Raw genomic sequence first — 23,549 nt, forward strand, 5'->3', positions numbered from 1 at the left:
TCCACATTGTTGCGGATCGCCCGCACCGGGCGCAGCGGCAGTGGTGGGGACCCGTGGCGCACCTGGCTCGCTCCCCTTGCTCCTCCAAGACCGCGCAGCCCGGAGCCTCGAGGGCAGCTGGCCGCCGGAGCCACACACCACCGCCTGGGCCCCGAGCCCTCCGCACCGCCCGGCCACCCTCGGAGAACGGCCGGCCATGGACGCCTGCAAGTTGGAGCTGAGCGGGAGGGTGTGAGCGCGCCCAGGGCCGGGAGCCTGCGCCGCGCTAGCCGGGCAGCCGGGCGCGCCGGGGGTGGGTCCCTCTCCCCAGCCCGGCTCTGCGTGGAAGAAGAGGGCGGGGACCGGGGCGAGGAGGAGAGCGGAGGAGGCGAAGGGGGCATGACTCGTGCAACTTGCGGCGGGCATCTGCCGAGGCTCTGAGCCGGCGGCAGCCCGGGCCCGGATTGTGGCCGCGCGGATCCCACCCAGCCCATCCCGCCCAGGCCGACGGCTGCGGCTGACCTGGATCCTCCGAGCGCCAGCCGGCCGCCAGCGATCCGCCCTCGTCTTCCAGGCTGGTTTCTGGAGCGCGAGGAGCGCCCTCCTGCCCGCCCCTTTCGCCGGACCCCCGCCCTCCGATGGCTCGGATGGGGCTTGCGGGCGCCGCTGGACGCTGGTGGGGACTCGCTCTCGGTTTGGCTGCCTTCTTCTTCCCAGGTAAGACGATCGCCTCTGCCTCCCCTCCATACCTCCCACCCAACCAGAGCCTCCCCGGGACTGGGAGCTGGATGACGGGCACGACTGGGTTGTAGGGAGCGAACGGAGCCAGAAAAGTTGGGTCACGCTTGGATAAGGAGTGGGGGCTGGAGGTGGCACCGTGGAGAAAGGGGTTGAGAAGCCGAACAGCCTGCCCTGCAGGGAAGCAATCGGATGCACGTCTCTATGTAGCAAGAAAGCACTTTCTCCGCTCAGTTCTTCACAAAAATAATAATATGTAATAGGGTTCTATTTATTTAATAACCAGTTCTCAGCTCGAGAAGCAGTTTGGAAACACTGAGTGTTACATAAATGCAAAATAATCACCGTAATCACAGGCTCGGGGTATGAGACAACAGCCCCAGGGGGAGGGCGTCAGTCTCCGAGCTGGTGGGCTATGGGCTTGGAGGGTTGCAGGGGGCTTCGTTTCTTTTGGCGGCCTCTTGTCAGATGGTTTCGGGCTCGCGGGGGGCCCCCTCTTGCCCCACATCGCCCCACAGCGGGCGCTCGGAGCGGCTCCTGCGGCACAGGCAGCTTCTTGCTCACCTGCGGTTCCTTTTCTGGAGGGTGAGGCCGGGCCGCCTGGGGATCACAAACTCCCGGCCTTGCGCGGGACTGGGCTCCACCTTGAAACTCCACTTCTAAAGCGGAGGGCTCCCCCAGGAGGAAGCTCCATGGGCTTCATGCCAGCCAGGTGGCCGCATGACCCACTTTCCCAAGAGGCCCCGAGGGTGTCCCGCGAGTCTTCCCTCAAGGTGTGAGCTGCCGGCAGAAGAGGAGTTAACTCCGCGCCCGACCCTGGGGTGGCCCGTGGTGGCCCATTCTGACGGATGAGGTGGGGGCGGAGGCTGAGACCGGCCCAGGCATATTGTGCTGGGGAATGAACTGGAAAATGCGTTTAGGAGGCAAATCCTACCGAGTCCCCTTGCCTGGATTTAACCCCTTGTGTCCCTGGGGAAGCAACTGGGCTGCCAGCAGGACACTAATGTGGGCCAAGGTGGGGGAAGTATCTCTCTAGCCACCCCCCCCCCAAAACAAACCTGAGATGAGCTCTGGCCCTAGCAAGATGGGGCCTTGGGGGGCTCGGGGAAGCTTGACTGTGGCTGGTGGTCGTCAACTCGGGGTGGCAGAAAAAGGTGCGGAATTAAGAATATTGGATTCCCAGCCACTGGCCACTGTGCTTCTGCAGGCTTGCCTGGCAGTTTGTTCGGAAGAGGCTGGCCTGACTGTCCAGGTGTGGTTTGAATGCACTCCTGGAAGACAAGAAAGAGCCTGGCCTCTTTACTTCCTTTACTGCCTCCTCCTCCTGCCAGCTCACTGCTGGGGCACTGCACCTCTCCATCAGTGGTGGATGCCAGCCGCAATTTGGGAAAGCGGGGATGTGGGCCGGTGTGGAGTGCTCCCCTCTTGGGTGTCCCAGGAGGGGACATTCCATGTCACTGTCCACAGGAGCATGCTGAACCTTCCACCAGTGTGGTCTGGGTGGGAGTGAGAGGACTTCATCCACTTTCTTGCCAATGATGTCAACTGCAGTGCACACACAAAAACTCAGCCTCTAGAATTCACCTGGTCAGCATAGGTCGGGCTTTAGAGAACCTTTTAAACCCCTAACCCTTCCCAGAACCCAGAGCAAGGAGAACTTGCCAAGAGCCCTAAGGATTCCTACCATAGGGGTTAACCTAATCCTGGGAGGGACAAAGGGCCGGAGGGTTTGAGGAAGGAAGCTCACCCCTTTCTATTTGTTACTCTATTTCCCATTTTGGGTTGAAGCACGTTTAATTCCATCCTTGGGGATTAGAGGCCCTGGTATGCTCCGCCCACACAACAACAGGGAGACAGGGAGGTGACACTCACCTGCCTCAAAGCAGATGCTCCCCCACCAAAACTCCAACGAGGAGCTAGGGTGCCCAGAATGGAATCACAGCCAAGGGGCGTTTAATAAGTGCTCTGCCACTGACTGTGACTGGATGGGTGCATCTGTGGCAGCCGAAGTGCCTGGACTGCCCGAGCTCCTGGATGGAGCCTGCTCCTGTGTGCCTGCTGCTCCGCCTGGTTTCTGGGGTCCACTGTGACAGAAAGCAGGTAGGCATGGCTACACTCAGCCTCATCCTCGGGCCGAGAAAATAGGAGGCGTAGTTGGCAACTCAACCCCACCGTGTGCACCTCCCTCTCCCTCGGCTTCTTCCTGCTCCGGCCTCTCACTGGGGGTTTGCCGGTCTGCTGCTCTTTCCTGGGTTCTCCTGGGCTGTGACAGGGAGGGAGCATCGTAGAAGTGGAGAGGAAGGCGCCCCCGGTGTGTGCGATGACTCCTGACTTCATAGCACAGCCACCGATGTGGCTCTTGAAGTGTACACAGAGAAGTATGGTTCTCTATGACAGACAGTACAGGTAGGGTAGGAAGGGCCCAGGAGTCTTTGTTTCCTGAGGTGCCAGGCTTCTTCTAGGGTGCTCACTTAGAGGAGAGGGTCAGTGTTGTCCACAGAGGGATGGAAACCTGAAGAGGAAGGGCTGAGCAGCTGCCTGGGAAGTAGGTGTCCCACCTGTACCACACCCTCTCTAATTGGCTTCCCCACACCTTTGGTCTAGAAAGAAAACCCACACCCTAGGTGTCAAGCTCACCATGCAAAGACCTGTCAGGCCACAGCATTCATTCTCTTTAGGCCGCCTGTGCACAGCACCCGCTCCTGGCCTTTTCCTTTGAAGCCCCCAGAGCTAAGCCGTTTGGGTTCTTTTTCTCAAAGACCAAGGTGGGCTTGGATTTACTGGGCCAGGCATTATAGCAGAATCCATTCTCCTGGCCTGGGGCTTGCAGTGTAAAACACAGCAGTCTCCAAGCCTATTAGTCAGGCAGCCTTGTGGAGAACATCTGAGTCAGATTCAAGGCCTAACCCTCAAGGCTGGAGGGTAGGCTGGACACTGCAGAGCTTGCACCCAGCAGGCCTGGCCCGGTGGCCTAGAAGGTTTCTGAACCTGGACTCGTTCAAATGTGGGACATGTAGCCAGTGGTTCCCTAAAGCAAGCTGGGACCAGCTGTAGGTTGCCAGTTCCTTCCTTGGCCACTTGGCTTTCACAGTGAGTCCACCTGGGCCATCGCCGGGGCTGCCTGGCCTGTGGGCCCAGTTGTAGGCTGCCAGCATGGCTGTACCCACAGCTGAGCCAGTGGGCTGGGATGGAGGGCCAGAGGGTCGGCTCCCATTGCTGCATCTATGATGCTGCCATTGTTTAGCAGCTGACTAATGTTCATTGTTCAGCACAAATAGAAAACACCCAAGGGAGGTGTGACTATAGCGTCTCCTCTTCTGATTGTATCTTTCCTGGTTAACTTGGCAAATTGAAAACCTCCTAACTGAGGAAGGGGCAGAGAGGTGTCTGCATCACCTGTTGGGCTTTGAACATTAGCCAGCACTACAGGTAAGCATGGGACAGTAGCCAGTTGTGGGACTTGGACTCTAACACTCTGACAGGCTCGCCTTTGGTCCAGAGTGGGTGTATATACACATGTGTCCAGGGCTTTGTGTGATGATATTGGTCACCCACAATTCACTGTTACAAGCACAGGTCTGTGAGGACTAGAATTAGGGAGTATATAAACTCATATTTGCAGTCACCGTGGAACTGAGGCTGTAAGCACCAAACGCATGTTCACGCATAACTGATTTTTTTTATGGCATTCAGATGGGTTGCATGGGTGATCTCGAGCCTTGACAATGCCCGTGTCTCTGTCCGTGACTTGAGGGTGACTTTGGGAGGGGAGCCAGAATTTGCTCTTAGCTAGCTCGCACCAGGAAGCTGGGTCCCAGTCCTCTGGGGTACAGGAAGCCTTGGTGCTGCTTTCTTGCTTCTCTGTCCTTGGCTTTCCACTAGACCTTGACAACACCTGGGAAGGCTTCCCTCTCTTATCAGCCTTCTGTTGTCTCCTCGGCCAACAGAGCGATGCTGGAGCCAGATGGGCCTGGCCTGCTCCATAGGCTCACAAGATCCTGAAATGTCTGGAAGGGGCCACGGGATATAGGTTTTCAGTTCCTCCTTAGGTACCTTTGCTTCCTGCACGGGCACTTGTGAAAAGGAGTTTGGGGGAGTTAGGTACCACACTGTCCTTTTTAAAAGATCATAAATGAGAGCTTTGGTCCCCTTAAGAAGCCAGGGGGGTGGCCAGGTCAGCAATGAATGAATGCACGTGATATAGAATCCTAGGCTTGAACAACAGAAGGAGAGAGCCCACTTGTTAGAAAAGGAGGTGGCATTGAGGGACAAGGAATAGGGGAACAGCAGTCCCTGGGGGCTTAGCCTCCTCGCCCTAGCCTAGCAGACAAGTATTCCCCTGGGCTGCTGACCGGCCGACCCCACTCCATAGAGAGCAAGGCTGCAGAGCCAACAGCAGATGTGCTGGCTGGGGCAGGAGGTAACTTAAGATCTGAGCCAGATCATCTTGCAGAGGGAAATGCCCTAAGCTGGAGATAACACCCCTGCATCCAGTTAACCCTTTAAGCTCCCCGTGCCTGGTGAAGCTGGAAGAAGAGGAAAGGGCAGAAATGGGAGTCAAGACGTCAGACCTGCTACCAAAACCTTGACCCGTCCACACGTAGAGGCGAACCCAGTGTACCAGAAGAGATCCAAGACAGACCCAGAGAGTCTGTGAGAGCAGAATGCAGGGTCTTGAGAGCAATGGGTAGGTAATCTTTGTCCCGGGAAATGCAGAAGGGAGTAGGTTTTTATTCTCCAGGGGTAGGGCATGGCAGCTGCACCTTTCTCAGACTCTCAGTAGAGGGCAGAGAAGCAGGTCACTTAGCTGTCCTTCTCCTGTAACCAGGTGTTCACCCCATCTTGGTAGCCCGGCATAGTAAAACTGGCCAAGCTAGGTTGGAGTCCCAGCTCTACCAATGACTAGTTGAGAAACCCTAGCAGAGGTGCTTGCTGCACGCACCTCAGTGTTCCTATCTGCAAAATGGAACTTTGTTGATATGATATTCAAGATTTCAAGATGAGGTGGAGAATGATGAATGGAAAGTCCTTTAGCTCAAGGATAGCATGTGATAACACAAAATAATGAAGAGCCCGGGAGTTCTCTCCCCATGTCTTTCCTCTGAATGGCCCTGCCCTTCTGGGTCTGCTCATTGGGCATTCCAACCTTTATTTCTCCTAAGGGAGAAAGTCCCTGCCCCTATTTGGACATGATGCTACAGCCACCTGGGAGCTGCTGGCATGGTGGGAGGACTCGGGTGGCCTGACTGGCTGAAGGTACCTGCCCAGGCCAGTCCTGTGGAGGCCAAGTACTACACAGGCAGCAGGTGCTGGGCAGCCTTTGTTCTGTAGCATGTTGCCCAGGGCCCTCCAGGCACCGGGTTCACTCCCTGGCTGCGGCCCAGCTGGGGCGCCATTGCCCATCTGGAGTGCTTGCAGAGGCAGCAGCCTAGGGCTGGCAGGGAGAGCCTGGGACTCTCTGCCCCTGCTTTTCTTCAGATTTCTACATCTGAGGGGAGGGGAGGTAGCGGCTCTTGGTGAGGTGGTCGAGGCCAGGTAAAGAGAGTCCTTCCTGGGGTTCCCTCCTTCTCTTCCGAGTCTCCTGTTGCAAACCGAACACTTTCATTAAATTGTCATGAAAATAATGCAGATGGAACCCTTGTGTTATGTGGTCAGTACCACTCTCCACTCAGAACTTCAGCTAGAATTCACACGAGTTGTGTTAGAATTAATATTGTTCCCTTTTACAGACAAGGAAAGTGAATCTTAGTTTGGTGACTTATTGCCTATCCCATGCTCGTGTGGCCAAATCAGGGCTTCTGAGGGTAAATCCGGTAGACCAGAAAGAACGAAGAAGCTGGGATGGGCACACAGAAGGGGTTGAGCCAGGTCACCATTGTGTCCATGGTATAGTCATTGACTTTGTCAGCTACCACCTCCCTGCAGCAGATATGGCAGCTCCGGGCAGAGGTAAGTGGAAAACAGGAAAGTGCTGCTGGAGAGGACCACAGAGCTCAGGTTGGCACAGGGTATGCCTAACAGTGGAGCGGTGAAGGAGAGGGAGACAGTGAGCATCCTCCCCTGGAAATGTGGGCTGAGATGAGGGCAGGGCCCTGAGGTGTGAGCGTGGAGCCCCAGGGCATGGGCATGCCAGGACAGGGTGTGGGCTTGGCTTAGGCAGAAAGCAGGAGCCCAGAAAGCATCATGGGATGGATGGAGCACCCAAGAGGGTTTTGGGGGTACAATTTGGCACTTTGAGTCAACTCCCTTGCCCGGGCAACCCCCGCCACCCCTAGCCTGCACAGACCCCAAATCACTCCCAGTTTATGAGGAGTCTCATTACCCAGCCACAGACAATAAAACCCGCCTGACCACTCTGGCCCGACTCATTAGAGGACATTAGTTCTGCTGGCTCGGGGCTCCTTTGGGACCCAGCTGCAGATGTGGTTCAGGAAGCAAAATGGGCCATTGGCCATGGGCACAAGAACGTCCCGTTGAGAGATTGAGGCCCATCAGTGGGCTTAAGTGGAGGCCATCCCCCTAAAGTCCTGGAATGCATGCGCCTCCGAGCTGGAAAACAGCTGAACTCTCAGTTCTGTCCCCTGCCTGTGGGGGGAGAAGACCCAGCTTCCTCCCTGGGGCTGTTCTCTGAAAGGAGCTGACTATAGGCTCTGCCCATCATTATTCCATGGATGAGGGGCCTTAGGGACAGGGACATCATACCAACTCCACATGCAACTGGAGCAGAGATGCAACCTGGAGCCTTCCACGGCCTTGGCCTAAATCTTGGCCTGTCTTTCTATCCAAAAAGCAGAGAATAAAGATGTAGAGACCCTGTGGCAGAAGCAATTCCCCCATCTCTAACTGGAGTTTCATCCAAGACTGAAAGAGCCCTCTTCGACCAAGAACCATCTAGTAGCCTTGGCAAGGCTTCATGCTCCACCTCCGCCCTGGAGTTGGTACCTTGACCAGAGTCTACCTTGAAGTTCCATCCCCCAAAGACAGGTCTGTGTGTTTCCCAGCAGGCTCTAGTGACTACAAACAGCCAACCTTGTTCTGCCCGTGTTCCTGTGTTAGACTTCCCGCCCGAAGCCCAGCATACCAGAACACCAGCATGGCTCCATAGATGTCACAATGGAGAACAAACAAGGTCCTTCTTGGCGCCCCAGGCTTATTGGGAAAATGCAGGCCAGACCCAAATAACTGGTGTGAGCACACTGGGGCTCCCGGGTCTGCCCTGCCCCTATAAGAGGGTCATGCAGGGTAGCCCACGCTTTGGCAGGTGAGCTGGTATGGCCGCCAGATGAGTCAGTGTAGATGGAAGCCTGATCTGTTTGGGCAGACACAGTCAACTCTGCACTGAGGGAAGAGGCCAGTAATGGCTCCAGGGTGTTCCCTGTGAGCCCCTCCAAGCCACTTGTGCAATATAAGTGACACGGGATGGGGAGGCACCACACCACCGGTGTCCACCTCCCCCAGTCAGCTGCTACAAGGAGTGTTAGAGAAGGTTCCTCAGGGCCAGGCCGGTGCTGCAGACACTGCTGTGGGCCCTGATGACAGCACATCCTTGGTGAAACGGTTCCTGCAGCTCCTGGCTTGCATCGGGCCCCAACTCCCGGCTCCAGTGTGCCCACACACCCAGGATACACCTGAGAAGGACACTCATAAGCCCAGGGCCCAGGAGCGTATGATGGCTGCTCCCTCCCTGCAATCGCCCGCTGGCCTCGCCTGCACGCTTCACGCTCCTCTGTTCATGCCAAGCGTGTTTCCCACTTCAGGGCCTTTGCACGTGCTGTTTCTGCACCTTATCCACTCTTTCCTTTAAAAGATTAATTCTAAACACTAAATTTGAGCTAATAGCATCATGAAACCTTCATGGTCTGCCCTCCGGCTGTGTATAACTTCTCTCGAAGTCTTCCTGTACCTCATCAGTGCCTCGTAGTTATTTGGACCTGGGATTTATCTTCTTCACGAGGCCAAGAGTACCTCTTGGTCTTCCCATGGCCTAACACAGCCAGCTCCATAATTGACTAGGAGCGTTGCTGTGTGGACAGAGAGGTGCATGAATAATAATGATGGTGAAAGCACTTGTATTAGAGATCCTTGGGTGCCGGACACTGCTGGCAGCACCGGTTAATGGCTTAATGACCATCACAGATCATGTGAATATTCATTCATGGTAGATGTGGTGTGCCTGTTTTTATATATGTAAGGACGAGGCCCAGACAGGTTAGGTGACTTGCCTGTGGTCACTCAGCTGATGAGTGGCAGAGCCAGAGTTCAGGTCTAGGAGGTCGGACCCAAACGTCCGTGATGCTTCCACTTGGCTAAGTTGTTTCTCCTCCAGGGCTTTGTGGGCAAATGGTGGAGGAGCCTGTTTGCTAAGCCTGGAATAGTCGCAAGGCAGTGCATTAAGAGTGGTTCAACTCCTGTGCATAGCTCTCCACTGCTTACATCTGTATCCCTTTGAAGATCCCCACAGAGCCTGGTTCTGTGGTTGCATGGCCCAGGAGTGTTGCATCTTCAAGAGTCCTGGTGTTATTCCTGTGGTGTCCTTTAGCTACATTGGAAGTTTTAGAAATGCAGTCAATATGTTCCTGGACCATCCTGCCCCTTCTCATGTTCCTCCCTCTCCTGGACCTCAGGAGTGTTCATTGGCTGTGCTAGAATGGAATAGACATCATGTTATTCTTTCATCCCCGAGTCTACACATTACCAGTGAGTGCCATCGTGGGGGCCTCCCACCATGCTCCATGCAGACACATGAAGCAGAGCATTGGCTTCTCCCAGGGAACTTCCCAACAGGTATCAAGGTTCCTGGGTTTGGCACAGATCATGGGTGGGTCCAGAAGTTTATAATATGTCTTGCTGTCTCCTAGGGATCCCAAAAGATGGAAAGGGAGGGGCCTCTGCAGGGGCGGATTTAGGGTGTTCACCTGTGTAGGAAGCTTTGATCTCTTGGGATGAAAGGACCAGTGCTTCCACTACCCCAGGAAGGCTGGGGACCAGGAGCTGGAGTAGAGACAGTGCATCCCCTGGGGCCTGGGATCCTCAGCCATGCAGCAGGGTGTAGCAGGGTGCAGCAGGGTAAAGAATTGGAGAGGACCAGCAGAGACAATCCTGGGAGCAGAAGACTCAGACCTTTCCCCATGTTGTGGCTGGGGACTAACCATGGCCTCTGCACAGGGCATGAACATATCACCCCTCTCAGGGTCACTCCGATCTAGAGCTTTTTTCTGGCATTCATGACCCTACAGGTCACCCAGTGGACTCTGGCCTCACAGCTCCACTGGCTTAATTAGGAAGTTAGCTGGGCTGAAACACAGTCATCTGATCGGCTTCGAAGCCAAAGAGAAATTCCTCCTAGACCCTTAGATTGTCCATGCTCCATTAGCTTGAATCACAGTGTGGCCCCTGTGGCCCAGACACCAGCTGGAATCATCCCAGACTGGGATCTACTTGAAAGCCCCTAGAAGAAGCAGGCTTAGGGCTTGCTTGGATCCTCCCCAAACCCAGGGGTTGCCCAGTGATCACAAAGGGGCCCCCTACCCAGGAGAGTTTACATCTGTGGTAGCTGTATTCTACAGTCTCTCTGGAGGTCTCAGTTGGAGCACAGGCAGGGACAGGCATCTCCCGAGTGTAAATAAGATACTGACGGAGCATCCACACAGCACACGAGATGATTTTATTATTACTGCCCACCACCCCCGCCCTGAAGCGTCGACATCTCATTGGCCTAGATTGCTGCATCTCTCAGAATGATGGATGGGCCTTCTCTCCCTTCCCAGGCAAGGCAGCAGCCCTGCTACCCAGATACCTCCTACACAGCCCCTTCCTAAATTTATTCTTTGTGTCTGTGGTGCCCAGAGAGTCATCAGTGTCCTGAACCAGCTGAGCACTGATTATCTCCGATGGTTTGATGGATGGGCCTTTAGGGGGACTTAGGCGACAGACCCTACTCCCCTGCTCCCTCCTCTGTCCCTTCCACAGCACCCTTCCCAGCCCTCCCAGGAGGCAGATAATGGGCCTGGGTCTCTGCTGAAGAGAAACAGGGGTGATAAAGGAGAGAGGCAGTGACAATCCTTGGCGCCCACCTCCCGGTGCTGCCGCCGCAGGGATAGCTGGGAAGACTCCATATCTACCCCGCCCCAAGCTCTGCATGGAAGCATCATTCCCAGGCAGTGTTTCTTACCCTGTCTGCCCCCTGTGACTCCATTACCCCATCCCCTCAGCACTGTGGACACAGTTTGCGCTGTGGTAATGATCTGTGTGGTTTATGTGTGTTCTTCACGAGTGTTTTTTTTTTAATGTCTTCTCTGTGTGTGTGTGTACTAGGGAGGTTTATGGCTGTGTGTATGTGAGCACACATGAGGTCATGTGCATTTTGTATATGTGTCTGCTCCTCCTGATGTTGGTTCAGAGTCTGGGTTCTGGAGGTGAGAGGTAGCAAGAGATGCTGACTCCTCCCCTTGCCAGGATCTGCTCTGCCCCCAGGGCCACATAGAGACACTTGGAGGTCACTTGCAAAATTGTTTTGTCTATAGGATCAGTAACAACTTATTTCACTATTTTTCTTCTGAACACTGAACCCACAAGTTATTTTAGGCTCAGGGTTTTATGAGTGACCTGTTTGGCCTGTGGATCGACGCCATATGACCTCTAAACATGGGTTCCCTTAACTGTTAAGTTTGGGCGGAGAGTTTGAAAGAGAAAGGAACTGAAAGCTGATAGAGAGCCTGACATTATGCCATGGGCCATCATTAGCTCTTCACTAAGGACCCTGAGTTTAAAGAAGGTTTAGTCTCCAAAGGAGGAACCCCTCCTAGCAGCACGGTCAAGGTATTCCCTCCTCCAGGCTAGGGGCAGAGATGTGCCCTTAGAGGTGTGCCTCCCACCTCGGATGGTCGCCTGGTGCCTGGTAGCTCTTTGGGGCCATTTGGTCTCCTTTCTTAAGAAGTTGGAAGCCAAGGTTGAATGAGAGAGACTCAAGATTCTGACTTTCCCACGGACTCCTGACCACCCTTGTGCAAGCGTGGTGGGCAGGTTCATTCATACATTCCCTTGGAGATGGCAGCCAAGGACACAGCAGCAAACATAATGTCCTGGCCAGCAGAGGATGGCATCGGCCTTCTGTCCTCTGTCCTCTACCCTCACACATAGCACGTGACACTTCAGGTCAATTCTCCTTTAAGTGAGAATTCTCACAACACAGATGCCTAGAAGGCCGTGAAGACAGTGTTGCCGCCTGGTGGGTCATTTCAACACTGATCTCCCTGAATAATCCCTGTATAGAACTTAAGGACAGACGGGCTAGGCCAGGTACTGTGTTCTCCTTCACCCTTCTTTTTGGTTTTTCAAGACAGGGTTTCTCCTCGTAGTTTTGGTGCCTGTCCTGGATCTCGCTCTGTAAACCAAACTCACAGAGATCCACCTGCCTCTGCCTCCCAAGTGCTGGGATTAAAGGCCTGTGCCACCGCCACCTGGCCTCCTTCACTCTTCAAGGAGAGCCCCTGCTTCCCCACTAGCCCCAGGACTAGAGAGAGCCTCCCAGTACAACTGCAGCTTAAGGAGTTGCCCTTCCCTGTAGGGAAGGGCAGAGCAGGTTGGTCAAAATCCTGGAGTCTCAGCATTGCAGGCAAAATCAAATAGAGTACTACCACGTCCACATCCTGAACCCGCTCACCCAAACTACTACCAGTTGGTAGAGCTGCCAGCTTCGGTCTGAACCCCTCTGAGGACAGGGGGCGCTCCCCACTCCTTAGAAGCCGTACATCCCCCCGCAACTGTGCCACGATCTGTGTCCTGACCCACCAGCTCTGTCACTGCCCCTTGGGATTGCCTGGGGGCACATTGATGTCCTTGTGGTCATCTACTCAGAGAGGCCTGAATGCATGGCTCTTCCCCCCGTGTGCTTTGGTGGCCCAGGGTCACACACCTCGCCATCGCTGGTGCTGTCTTGGGGAACACGCTGTCTGGATATCTATTAGCAGAGGTACTGCCCCAAACCGAACCCAGTGCACCAGAAGCAGACTGAGCATTTTGGCCTCAATTCTCAACCAACTGTGAGAGAGTTAAGAGGAGGTGGAGTGGGCAGGCTGGCTTCACACCTCCCACCACCCTCACCCCCATCCTCTAGCCCAGCCCTCACCCCTTCCCACCCCTGTTTTCTTTTGGATTAACTATAAATTGCAGTGAAAGATCGGCTTATCTCCAGTGGGAATTAAGGAATTAAGTTAGTGATGGGGAGAGGGGAATGGTGGAGAGAGCATATTGCAGAGGATCAGGGTGTGTGGGGCGGCTCCGAAGAGGCTGGGGGCAGCCAGGGTGGTGGACAGGACCCTTTCTGCCTGCATCTGTTACCTGGGAGGTTGGTGGGGTGGGGTGGGGTGGAGTGGAGGTGGGTGACCGGGTTTGGGCTCCAAGCTTCCTCTGCCCTCCTGGGGACCAAATTCCTGACTGCTTTGGAGAGTACGGTGACTCCATGGGAAGGGGGTGCCGCAGGGGGTACCGCAGGTGGCGTGATCTCCCAGCAGCCTCTTCTGTTTGCGGGTGTTTCATGGCCCGGTAGGTAGCACAGGAAGGACCAGACCCGGCACATGGCAGGGTGGGGCCCTCTACTTTTTGGAGGCACTAGGATACTGAAGCAAATTCTGCAGGCGGAAGTTCAGGGGCAGGGGTAGAGCTGACCGAATTGTCCTTGAACTGAAATGACTCCAGGTGGGCCTCACTGCCTGTCTCAGGGGTCCTTACCAGACAACACCTGGAGTTATGCTGAGACCCACATGGCCACTGCCCCCCTCCCCCGCCAGCTCCCCAAAGTGAAAGTTGAGGGGGACAATCAGCTTCCCTCTACTTTCAGGGACATTCAAGTGAGAGGTCAGGGGTCACCCAGGATCTCCTCCACCTGCCTCCCCCTGACCCAGCTCCTGCTTCCCTGAGGTGGCCCTGTCTATACCCCAGACTGCTGCTTGTCATCCTGCCTGGCATCAGCCCCCCTCTGTCAGAGACAGTGCCCGATGGTGCTTCCCTCCTCTCCTTCAGCCTGAGTCTGAGCTTGGGGCGGTAAGAAGCTAAGGGCGTCCAGCCAAGCCAGCCGTGGGGGAGGTTGAACATGAAGACTGGACAGGGCCGAGGGCCTCCCTGTTCACTCAGACAAGCTGGGGACCTGTCCCAAACAACTGTCAATCCTGGGTGTAGGGGTCGTTGGATAGTAGCAGCCGTCAGGGCACCAGAAGATAAGGTCCAGACCCAAAGTAGCCTGGGGTGGGGGTGGGGTGGTTCAACTCGGATGATAGAGGAAGCCAGGCCTAAAGGTCCAGGCATTTGGGTTAATCTTTGGCAACTCTGGTTAATAAGTCATTGGCAGTTTTGTCCCCAAATTTCAGCCCTCAATCCTGGAGGTCTTTCTGGCTATGTCCAGATCCCAGAAAAGAGGCCCCGTGTACCCTATCCTGGAGCCCCCACTGCGCAGGCAAGAGTCTCCCATCATGCCTCAATCCCCTGGTCTCTGGCACCCAGAATCAGCCTGCTGTGTAATCTCCAAGAGAGATTAGTGACCTGCCTTCCCTGCCCTCCCCCACAGGCAGTGGATGCCCCTAGATACTTCCTGCAGGGAGGGCAGGCCACCCACAAAGGGTCTCCAGGTGCCCTAGTGAGCAGGGCCACCATTATATGTGGGCCCTTTCCACAACCCTATGGTACCTATAAGAGGATTGAAGCCAACGGATTCTCCTCAAGCAGCTCCTTTGTGCCAGGTACCGTGTGTTAAAAAGAAACATGATTAGAAACTTTATTCAGCTGGTGCATGTTGGGGGCACCTGAGACCAGTTACACCAGGTCCTGCCATTTAGGGTAAAAAGAAGAGGGAGTCACATGTTCTGGGGTTCTAGCATTTTCTGCATCTGACTGCTGGGGCCCTTGCTGGCTGGAGGTTGGCCAGGTTTCCCACCTCTGACTTATGATCTTGGGGATAAGCCTGTCCTGGTGGCCATTAGAACAGTTTCCCTAGCTGGTTTTACCAGCCTGGCATCGGGACAGAGTGGTAGAAAGGGAAGCAAGAAAAAGGCCAGAGTTGAAGCCAGAGCCCCGGGGTGGGCCCTCCTACCCTTCCTCATTTGGTGCATACAAAAGGTACAAAGTGGTGGGCTATCCTCCAAACAGGTGGGGTTCCTGGCCCCCGGGAGTTGTGCAGAACGTGAAAAGTGCTTGAGTGGATGAAGTATGCAGAGGCTGGGATGGAGACACGAAGAGCTGGCCTTCATGAGGGTGGGTCCCAGAGGCTTCTCCAGGACAGTGAGCTTGACACTGAGCCCTGAAGGCTTAGGAGATGGACCAGGACAGCAGACTTGTGTCTTCTGGGACTTGCAATTGGAGGTGGGCATGGAGCCTTGGAAGGCCCTGGAGAAGGGGGAAGGCTAAAGAGAAGCCCTCCGTGTCTTATTTCAGCCTGACCTGTGTGCAGTCCTGCACCCCAAGATCCTCACTCACCTCTTCCCAAGCTATAGCCCACCCTGGACTCTTCCCATTTGGGCCATTGGAACACCCAGTTCTGTTCCCTGTCCTTCACTCTTTTTCCTTGACTGCTGCAAGGCCTGGCAGTGTCCTCCATGGGACACCTCTGAGCTCAGTACTGTGGTTCTTCCCCAGAGTCTTTCTCCATTCCTGAGTAGCCACTCAGCACTGGCAGAATAAAGAGAAGTTGGAGCGTATCACTGTCCCACGCCGAAGCCCTCATGGGCTCTCTCTCTATTGCTGCCGACCTCAGTTCGTGCTCCATGATCTAGGCCATGCCTTTCAACCTTAGCACTGCTCACTTGGAGCCAGACATCCTTGGGCTTGGTCCACCCTGCACACTGTGGCATGTTTAGATTTTCCCTGGCCTCTACTCACTAGAGGCCAGTAGCATCCACCCCTTTATGACAATAGATGTCTTCAAGCCAGGCATGATGGTACAAGCCTGTAATCCCAGAACTTGGGAGAGCAGGGGCAGAGGCAGGCAGATCACTGTGGGTCTGAGGCCAGCCTGGGCTACCTTGTCTCAGACAAACAAACAAAACCAAAACAGAACAAACCACCCAAAATATTGCTGCAGTTCCCCCAGGCAGCATATTGAGCATCATTGGTCTAGCCTTCTGCTGTAGCCAGATCTGTTTTTCCAAAGCTACTTCCTGTACTGTTAGTTAGGCATAAAGTGAACCACTCCAGCTCCTGTTCCTGAGCCTTACTTCCTGCTGATGGCTGAGCCCTGAGCCCTAGCACATCTGCCTGTGAAACACCCAGTCTGCTCAGTGTGACTTTCTCTTCTCCCTTCCTCTAGACCCTTAGCTCCTCAAGGAGGGCCTTTACGCAGCCCAGCTCAGAGCCTTGTAAGCAGCAGGTGCCTCATGAATGTATGATAACGTGCTGGGAGCCAGCTGGCTCTGGAGCACCCCCTCTCTATGCTGCTCTTGGCACCCTCTCTCACCCTGTAGCCAAGAGAGAACTTCGGATGCTCCGTTTTTCCTGACACCTCTATACCCACCTCGCTTTTTTTCACAGCAAACAAAATCATCTTTTTCCATTTGCTAAGTACTGGGGTACTGTGGTTGTGTGCGCAGAGCTGTGTGTGGCTGGGCGGCTTTGCAGGCGGGAACCGAGTGGTGGCATGTTTCTGTGTGTCGGATATTGGTGTTTGCGTCAGAAATGATGCCGTTTGTGCCAGGCCTTGTCTAGGGGGTCTTCTCTGCCATGAATGGCTCTACACACCAATTCCACTCAGATGTATTTATTCCCCTGCAAGCTACATTCTTTCCCAGCTTTGTTCTGGCCATCTTCTCTCTTTGGAGAGTCCTGCCTCACTACCTAGCAAGCTCCTACTCACCCCTCAAAGCCCAGTGCACCCTCTGCACATGTCCTTTCATCTCCGGTCGCCTTTTCCGAATTAATCATTTCTTTCCTCTGTGGCCACAGCACTCTGTGAACCGTCTGGCCGAAGCTGTGCTCGTATTATTAGTTCATTTGTCCTGTGTCTTTGAGGCCAGGGACAATGTCCAATCACAGGTGTGTGTTTATATCCCTATTTGCAGGCTTTTGATAAGAGTCTTCCAAGATGTTAATTAAATAAATGGGAATAAATTGCTTATTTTGTCTCCAAAGCATTTTCTTTGTACCGTGTTAAAAGTGTGTCTCTGTAATGACTTTGCTTAACCTTTCTGCACCGCTTCTGCGTGCTTCTGTTCGTGTAGACGTGTTTCGGTGTGCACAAGTGTGCTTGGATGTATGTGTATGCACGGATGCGTGTGTGCCTCCATTTTGATGCTCCGAATTTAAAGGTGAACCCCCCAGTGCTGTTCCCCACAGCTGACATTTCCTTGACCTCCTTGCCCCACATCTTTAAGAACTGAAGGCATGAGGGCAGGGGTGCCTGGCAGTGAGACTCGGTGCCCGAGTCTCCTGTCCATCCTCGGGGAGCTCTGGGTATGTGCGAGGTGGGTTGGGGGGCAGAGCCCTCCATGGCCTCATCAGATCACACCCCCTTTCCTATCTATCTCTGCCCTGTTTAATTGGAATTTGGCTAGTGGAGACCATCTGTTCTATTCCATCCTGTTTCCATGACAACCAAGTGGCTTGAGACTGAGGTTTGTGGTGAGAGAAGTGGCCTGGGGGATGCTGGGAAAAAAATAGCTAAGTCCTCCCCCTCAAACCTGCTCTGTCTCGTCCCCTTGTCTTTGCCATGCCTTCACCTCCGAACTCGAGTGACATAAGAACCGCCCCTGTCCCAGAGCTGGAGTCCCCCGCATCTCTCTGTCGTCTCCCCAGCCCTTTCCCAGGCTTCCTTTGGCCTCCCACACACACGGCTCCCCCTCCCTCCACTTCCATTCATAAGTACTTCCCATGCACGCACACTGCACACCGGGGTGTGCAGGGTTGCCCTTGTCCTTCGCCCCAGCAGAATGAGAGCCGGCCTGCAGCTTCTGCCACCTTCTTCCAGGCACCTTTTCTGTCTCCCTGCCCACCCCACTTCAAAGCATCCAAAGTTTCCCTGTGGGGGCCTCCCCACTTCCCCACTCTACAGCTAGTGTGAGGGGAACCCCAGCTCCCACAGATGAACCACCTAGGGATCAGGGCCTTTTACATCCCCCATTGGGAAGTGAGTGTCTTCAGAGCATGGAGTGTGGGACTCAGTGTCCTACAGCAAGGACCATCTTTAGAAGGGGTCCGGGCTTCCTCCGAATCCCTTCCCCTCCCGCCTCAGAGAGCACATTAGGCCCCTGCTGTACAGTGGCAGACATAACTCTGACTCCAGGGAGACAGTGTGGCAGTCTGAAGTCAGGTGACCCTTGGTCTCCCAGGAGCTCCGACAGGCCCCACACACCGGGATGTGGAAGGGTGCGGGGTCCCTCTCATATCCAACATCCAGTTCTGTTTTCAGGATGTTAGTTTCTGCCCTAATTTCCTCATCTGTAGCAAAGCCTTTCCGTGCCTGCTCAATTGCCAGGGGACCTGCCTGTCTTCAAAAATAAGTGTGACCTGTGTGTTGTGCTGGTCCCAGACATCATGTGTGGGACATACATGAAACATTTACTATAGCAGGGCGCTTGTGGTATGCCTAGAGGTGGGGTCCTGGGGCCTTTCCGGTACCCACCCCCAGCAGAATCAGCCCTGGGCTGGGGAGGGAGGAAGGTGTCTCAGACCTTCACCCCTCATGGCTGGCACTCTTTGAATAGAGCTCCCCACCACCCAACCTTCTCCATGTATTTTTTTATTATAATATAATTGACATACTATAAAATTCACCCTTCTAAAGCACGCAGCCCAATGGCCTTTATTATATTCACTGAGTTGAGAAGCCATCACCACCCTAGCATTCAGAACATCTGTACCACCTCAGAGAAAAACCCTAGACCAATCACCCCTTCTCCGCCCCTGCCCACGTGCCCACTAATCCACTGTTTCCTCTTTAAACACATCACATAAGTGAGACTGTACAATGCCTGGCCCCTTCCACTTAGCCCTCCACAAGCCTCCTCCTGAAGTGACTCTGTGACTTCTCTTCACAGAGAGCACTAATGGTACCCAGTGGCTCGTAGGTAAGGTTTATAACCTTGTCTAATACAAGGACTACTTGTTTACTTACTTACTTAGGGGTCCCATGTAGATCAGGCTGGCCTCGAAAACACTATGTAGCAAAGGCCTTATTGTCCCGTCTCCACTTCCCAAACGCCGACATCCCAGTTGAGTAATCAGTGTTATGCTGTGCTAAGGATTGAACCCAGGGATTCAAGCATGCTAGCGACACAGTTACCTCCCCTGCCTCCTCCCCCCACCCCCACTCTCCCCTCTGCCACAGATCCCGATGTCCCTCGCCCACACACACTTCTAAAGATACCCTTTCTCTTCTGTCCCCTCTTGTCTTCCTTACTGAGGGACTCCCATGAGACCCACCTAAAAGCCTCATCTTGGCTGTAGTACCCCCATCACTCTGGGCAGCATCCTCTCTCATTCAAAACACCCTCGGTTTTGGTTCATACTTTACAAAACAAACAAAACCCAGCACTTGGCTTGCAGTAATTGTTTGTTTTCGTGTCTGGGGCTCTTGTTAGCCTGAGTTTCCAAAGAGAAAGAAACTATCTCTGCCTTTCTCATTCCCCTGTCTCCTAGCGGTCACCACTATTGTTGTCTCCACCTCTAACAAGCAGGCACAGTGTTGACATGACACACGGCGTGTGGTCCGCGTGTGGTCCGGAGTGTCTTAGGTGAGAGTGAGGGACACAGGACAGGGGAGGTGGCTTCTGTGATATGTCCAGGTTGTCCGTAATAGCATGGGAGATGGATTTGGAAAATTTGGCAGAGATGGGAGCAGAATGGGGATTAACCACAAAAGATAGGGTAAGGTGACTTTCAGCCAGAAAGTAGGAGTGGTGGGCATAGGGGCAGGCACTCCCTGCAGACAGGGAAGCTGTGCAAAAAGCCCAGAGGGAGGAGAGAGCCAGTGCCTAAAATAAGCTGGCATAGGGCCCAGCACAGGAGAGGGAAAGAGCAGCGGTGAGTCTGGGCAGGTGGAGTGAGAGGGCCAGCTGCCCATTACACCTGCACCTGCTGGGAACCTCCCTGCGTGGCTGCTTGTCACACAGAACACCTGGCAAATGCAACTCAAAGGAAGAAGGGCTTATTTTGGCTCACAGTTGGAGGGGATACAGTCCATCTCGGCAGGAAAGACATAACAGCAGGTGTAGAAGGTGGCCACAGCCACGTTCAGGAAGAAGAGACAGACAGACCGAGACAGAAAGAGACAGACTGAGACGGGCTGGAACTCTGCCTGCCTTCTCCTTTTTATTCAGCCTTGGACGCCAGTCTATAGAGTGGGTTTTCTCACATCAATTAACCTAATTTAGAAAGACCGCCCCTCTCCCCTGCGGACATGCCCAGAGGTTTATCTCCTAGGTGATTTTAAATCCTGTCAAATTGAAGATCGATATTACCCATCACACCCCTCCCTCATCCCTCAAGGTGACTTAAGGATGGATCGCTTGATGGAGACTACTAGAATGCAAATGGTGGGTCCTGATCCCTCTCCTTCCTCCCCATATAGCTTTAGGTAGAAGAATTAAGGGGTTGGGATTGGAGAGATGGCTCAGCAGTTAAGAGCACTCGCTGACTTGCCGACTTGCAGAGGACCCAAGTTCAGTTCTCAGCACCATGTCAGGTGATTCACAGCTGCCGGTAACTTCAGCTCCAGGGGCTCCAGTGACTTCATCTGACCTCCAAGCCTATGTGTACCCACATGCACATACCCACATGCATGCACAAAAATAAAAATAAGTCTTAAAAAATAGAATTGAGGAACAAGGATGGATCTGGGGGGTCCCTGGCACCTGCTAGCCTGTGCCCTTGGACTTTAAGCCAGAACCCTGGCCCTCAGTTTCTTCTTCTGAAGTACCGACCGGCTGGCTACAGTGAGGCATTCCTGTCATCCCAGCACTTGGGAGGCTAAGGCAGAAATATCAGGAGTTCAAGGCCAGCCCGAACTACATCGTGAGACCCTGTCTCTCAGTCACCAAATAAACAAATAAATAAGTTAATTTATTTATTTTGTTATGCCACCAACTCCACAAGTTTTCATGAGGACCGAAAGAAATGGTGGATACCAGTGAACTGGAAGGGAGTGCCTGTGCTCGCCCTCAGGTGTGCCGTGGACACCATTAACTAAATGGAAGAAGTAGAGGCCACACCAAAACCTCTGATGTCCTCTATGCCATTTCCAAGGGTTTAAAAGCCCCAGTGGGGGCAGTTCTAGGCCGTGCATTTGAAACAGACTGGAGGCAGCCCACGCTGTGATTTCTGGGTATGGGAGCGTGTGGGTTTTCTGCCCCCTCTGCTCCCAGGGTTCAGATGTGCAGAGAGAGGTGCAGGTCCTCGGTTTGCAGGATCTTCCTGGGCTGTGCAAAGGCCCAGAGGCAGAATTTCTCAAAGCGTAGGGAAATCTGCCTTTCCATACTCTTTGACACTGAGGTAGGGGTTGGCCCAAGGCCCAGGCTGCTGCCTTACAAGCGGGTTCAGTTCCCAAGCAAGGTGCCAGACAGACCCCTGTCCTAACAGAAGCCAAGCCACCAAATTGCCTCTTAATCTGGGTGTGGGCCTGATGATGTGGTGCCCAGTGGAAAGGAGAACTTCACCTGAGTATCGGGGAAAGTGTAAGGAGAAGGAGGAGTGGGGCCAGGCTCCAGACCCTGGGAAGGCCACCCCAGAAGGCTCTGTTCTCTTTGTGACAGCTGACCCAAGGCTCTTGTTTATGCAGTGTGCTTCCATCCCACCCTGTTCCTCCTGCCTCAGGCCAGGATGAGCGAGACAGCTTGTCTGCAGGGAGAGGGAGCGGGCCTCCAGCTGTCACCTGCACAGGTGGGAGAGGTGGCCTAAGAAGAACTGAGGCTTCCCCATCAGGCCTGGGGGGCTCCCGTGAAGTGTCCTAGTTGGTACAGCAGCCTGGGATGTACAGCTCTCTGCCTCCATTCCCTATAGGTTTATTCCCAGCAGTTATCAGTGATCTTGTGATAACAAGTCAGATCAGTTGCCTCCTCTGCTGTCTCCCAGTGCCTCTCCTCTCACTCAGAGGAACTGTCTAGGCCCTGTGTCATGTGGCTCCTGTGTTTCTCACCTCAGCAACACGGGCCAAAAATTCCAGACCTCTTGCTTCAGGGCCTTTGCACCTTCTGCTCTCTACTGGAATGTTGCTCTCCCTGGTAAATGCTTGTCTTGGTTGGTGTTCTGCTCAAATGTCTTTTCTCGGTGAGAAACCCAAATCCCCTACAGACACTTCCTCTTTCCCATCATTAGCATCTAAACTTCCCAGGAACAGAGAATTTTTATGTTGTATCTAGCACTAGATCCCTGGACCTAATGGGAACCCTGTGATACCAGTAATATTTTCATGAGACACCCCAGAGGGACGTCACTGCCAGTGCCTTTGCACACTCACTGACCCTCCCGTGCATGCTCATGTTGCACACATGCTGCATACATCTCCCGCTCACCTGGGCTGACCTCAGGAAACTGCCCCTGACATCCATGTGGCCACAGTGAGCGTTCCGTCCCTTTCCTGAGTCTTACATTTGCCCCAGTCTCTTGAGGTACTTTGGGAGCAGAGAGGTCTCTACTTCTCCAAGACCCAAGCCCTACTCCAAGAAGGCAAGAACTTACTCCCAGCCCTCCTGACACTTAGTCAAATAGTTACAGATGGACACAGGACCTGGAAGGGTCTAGGAATCTCTCCCTATGCTAGAGCAAGGAATTTAGTCCACAGCTTCTGGCCCTATCCGCCCTCCCTCCTGAAGTCCTTCTCTCTGGCTACATCTGCATCTCAGGGAACACTAAGGCTGTTCCAGAAGGCCAGAGAAAGGAAGAAGACAGGCCCCACCCTCAGGTGGAAGTTCAGGAAAATGGAACAATGAATGGTCTTAGTTAGCCACCTACCAGAGGTGGCTCCTTCCAGCCAGGAGAACCATGTCCCCTGGATGCTCGGGCGGGAACCCTAAGAAGAGGCCCCTGCCAGGAGAACTAACTGGAAGAGAGGAAAGTAGCACAGTAAATGTGTGATTTGAGCCTGTTTGGAAGGTCAGGGGTAAAGAAGGCTGATTGCCTCTTCACGTGACGAGCGCCTGTGTGCTATCCCAAACACGTTCTCCACTCATGTGGCAGAAAGCTGCCTTGCTGGTTCCATGATCCACTTTGAGGCTCTTAGTGTTTGAGGTCACTGGGGTACTTCAATGATAAACCGGATGGTGGACATACAGAGTGGGGATCATACAGGAAGTACTTTGCTAACGGGGGCTAAGCATGCTCATATGGAAAGAGTGTTACCTCAGTCACCAAGCAGAATAATCACCCTGGCTGTCCTCAGGCCTTGCTGCTCCTAAGAAGCTCTTAGAATCTTCTGTCCCATGCTCTGTGCACAGCAGATATATGTGAGTCTATCACTCATCCCTACCTCCTGTCAAAGCATTAAAAAACTAACAAGCAAGTTGCACACGAGAGAGGGGCTGAGACTTCCGGGACCTCTGGAGATGCCTCCCACCTCTTGTGTAAGACCTTTACTTAGCCATCCCTTTGGTATGCTCAGGAGCCCTTTGTGACAGTTGGGGCCTTCTGCATGTGGGCTCCAGACAGCCAGACAAAAGAAACCTGAGGTCAAAGATCTTAAACTAAGCCCCAGTCCTTTCCACGGGGGCCGGAGAATCGTTAGGATGCCCTAGTCTCCTGGTCACGCTGCTCATCGGTCAGCTCTTCACTGTTGGTCTCCCGTGTGAACATCCTGGCAGCCTCCAAGCACCCACTGTTAGCAAGGAAGGGCCGTGTGTTCACGAAACTTGTGGCCATTA

General features: G+C 54.0%; 1 protein-coding gene across 1 annotated transcript in view; it reads left to right on the plus strand.

Moving 5' to 3' along the window:
• The first annotated feature begins 506 nt into the window (after positions 1-506).
• Positions 507-23,549, plus strand: part of Nectin1 (nectin cell adhesion molecule 1) — a 61,936-nt gene continuing 38,893 nt past the window's right edge. Inside the window, exon 1 of the mRNA XM_059267685.1 lies at positions 507-696. Coding sequence (XP_059123668.1) covers positions 618-696 — 79 coding nt within the window. The 5' untranslated portion in view covers positions 507-617. The remainder of the gene's footprint in view (positions 697-23,549) is intronic.

This window comes from Peromyscus eremicus, chromosome 7 (genome assembly GCF_949786415.1).
Source record: "Peromyscus eremicus chromosome 7, PerEre_H2_v1, whole genome shotgun sequence".
NCBI lineage: Eukaryota > Metazoa > Chordata > Mammalia > Rodentia > Cricetidae > Peromyscus > Peromyscus eremicus.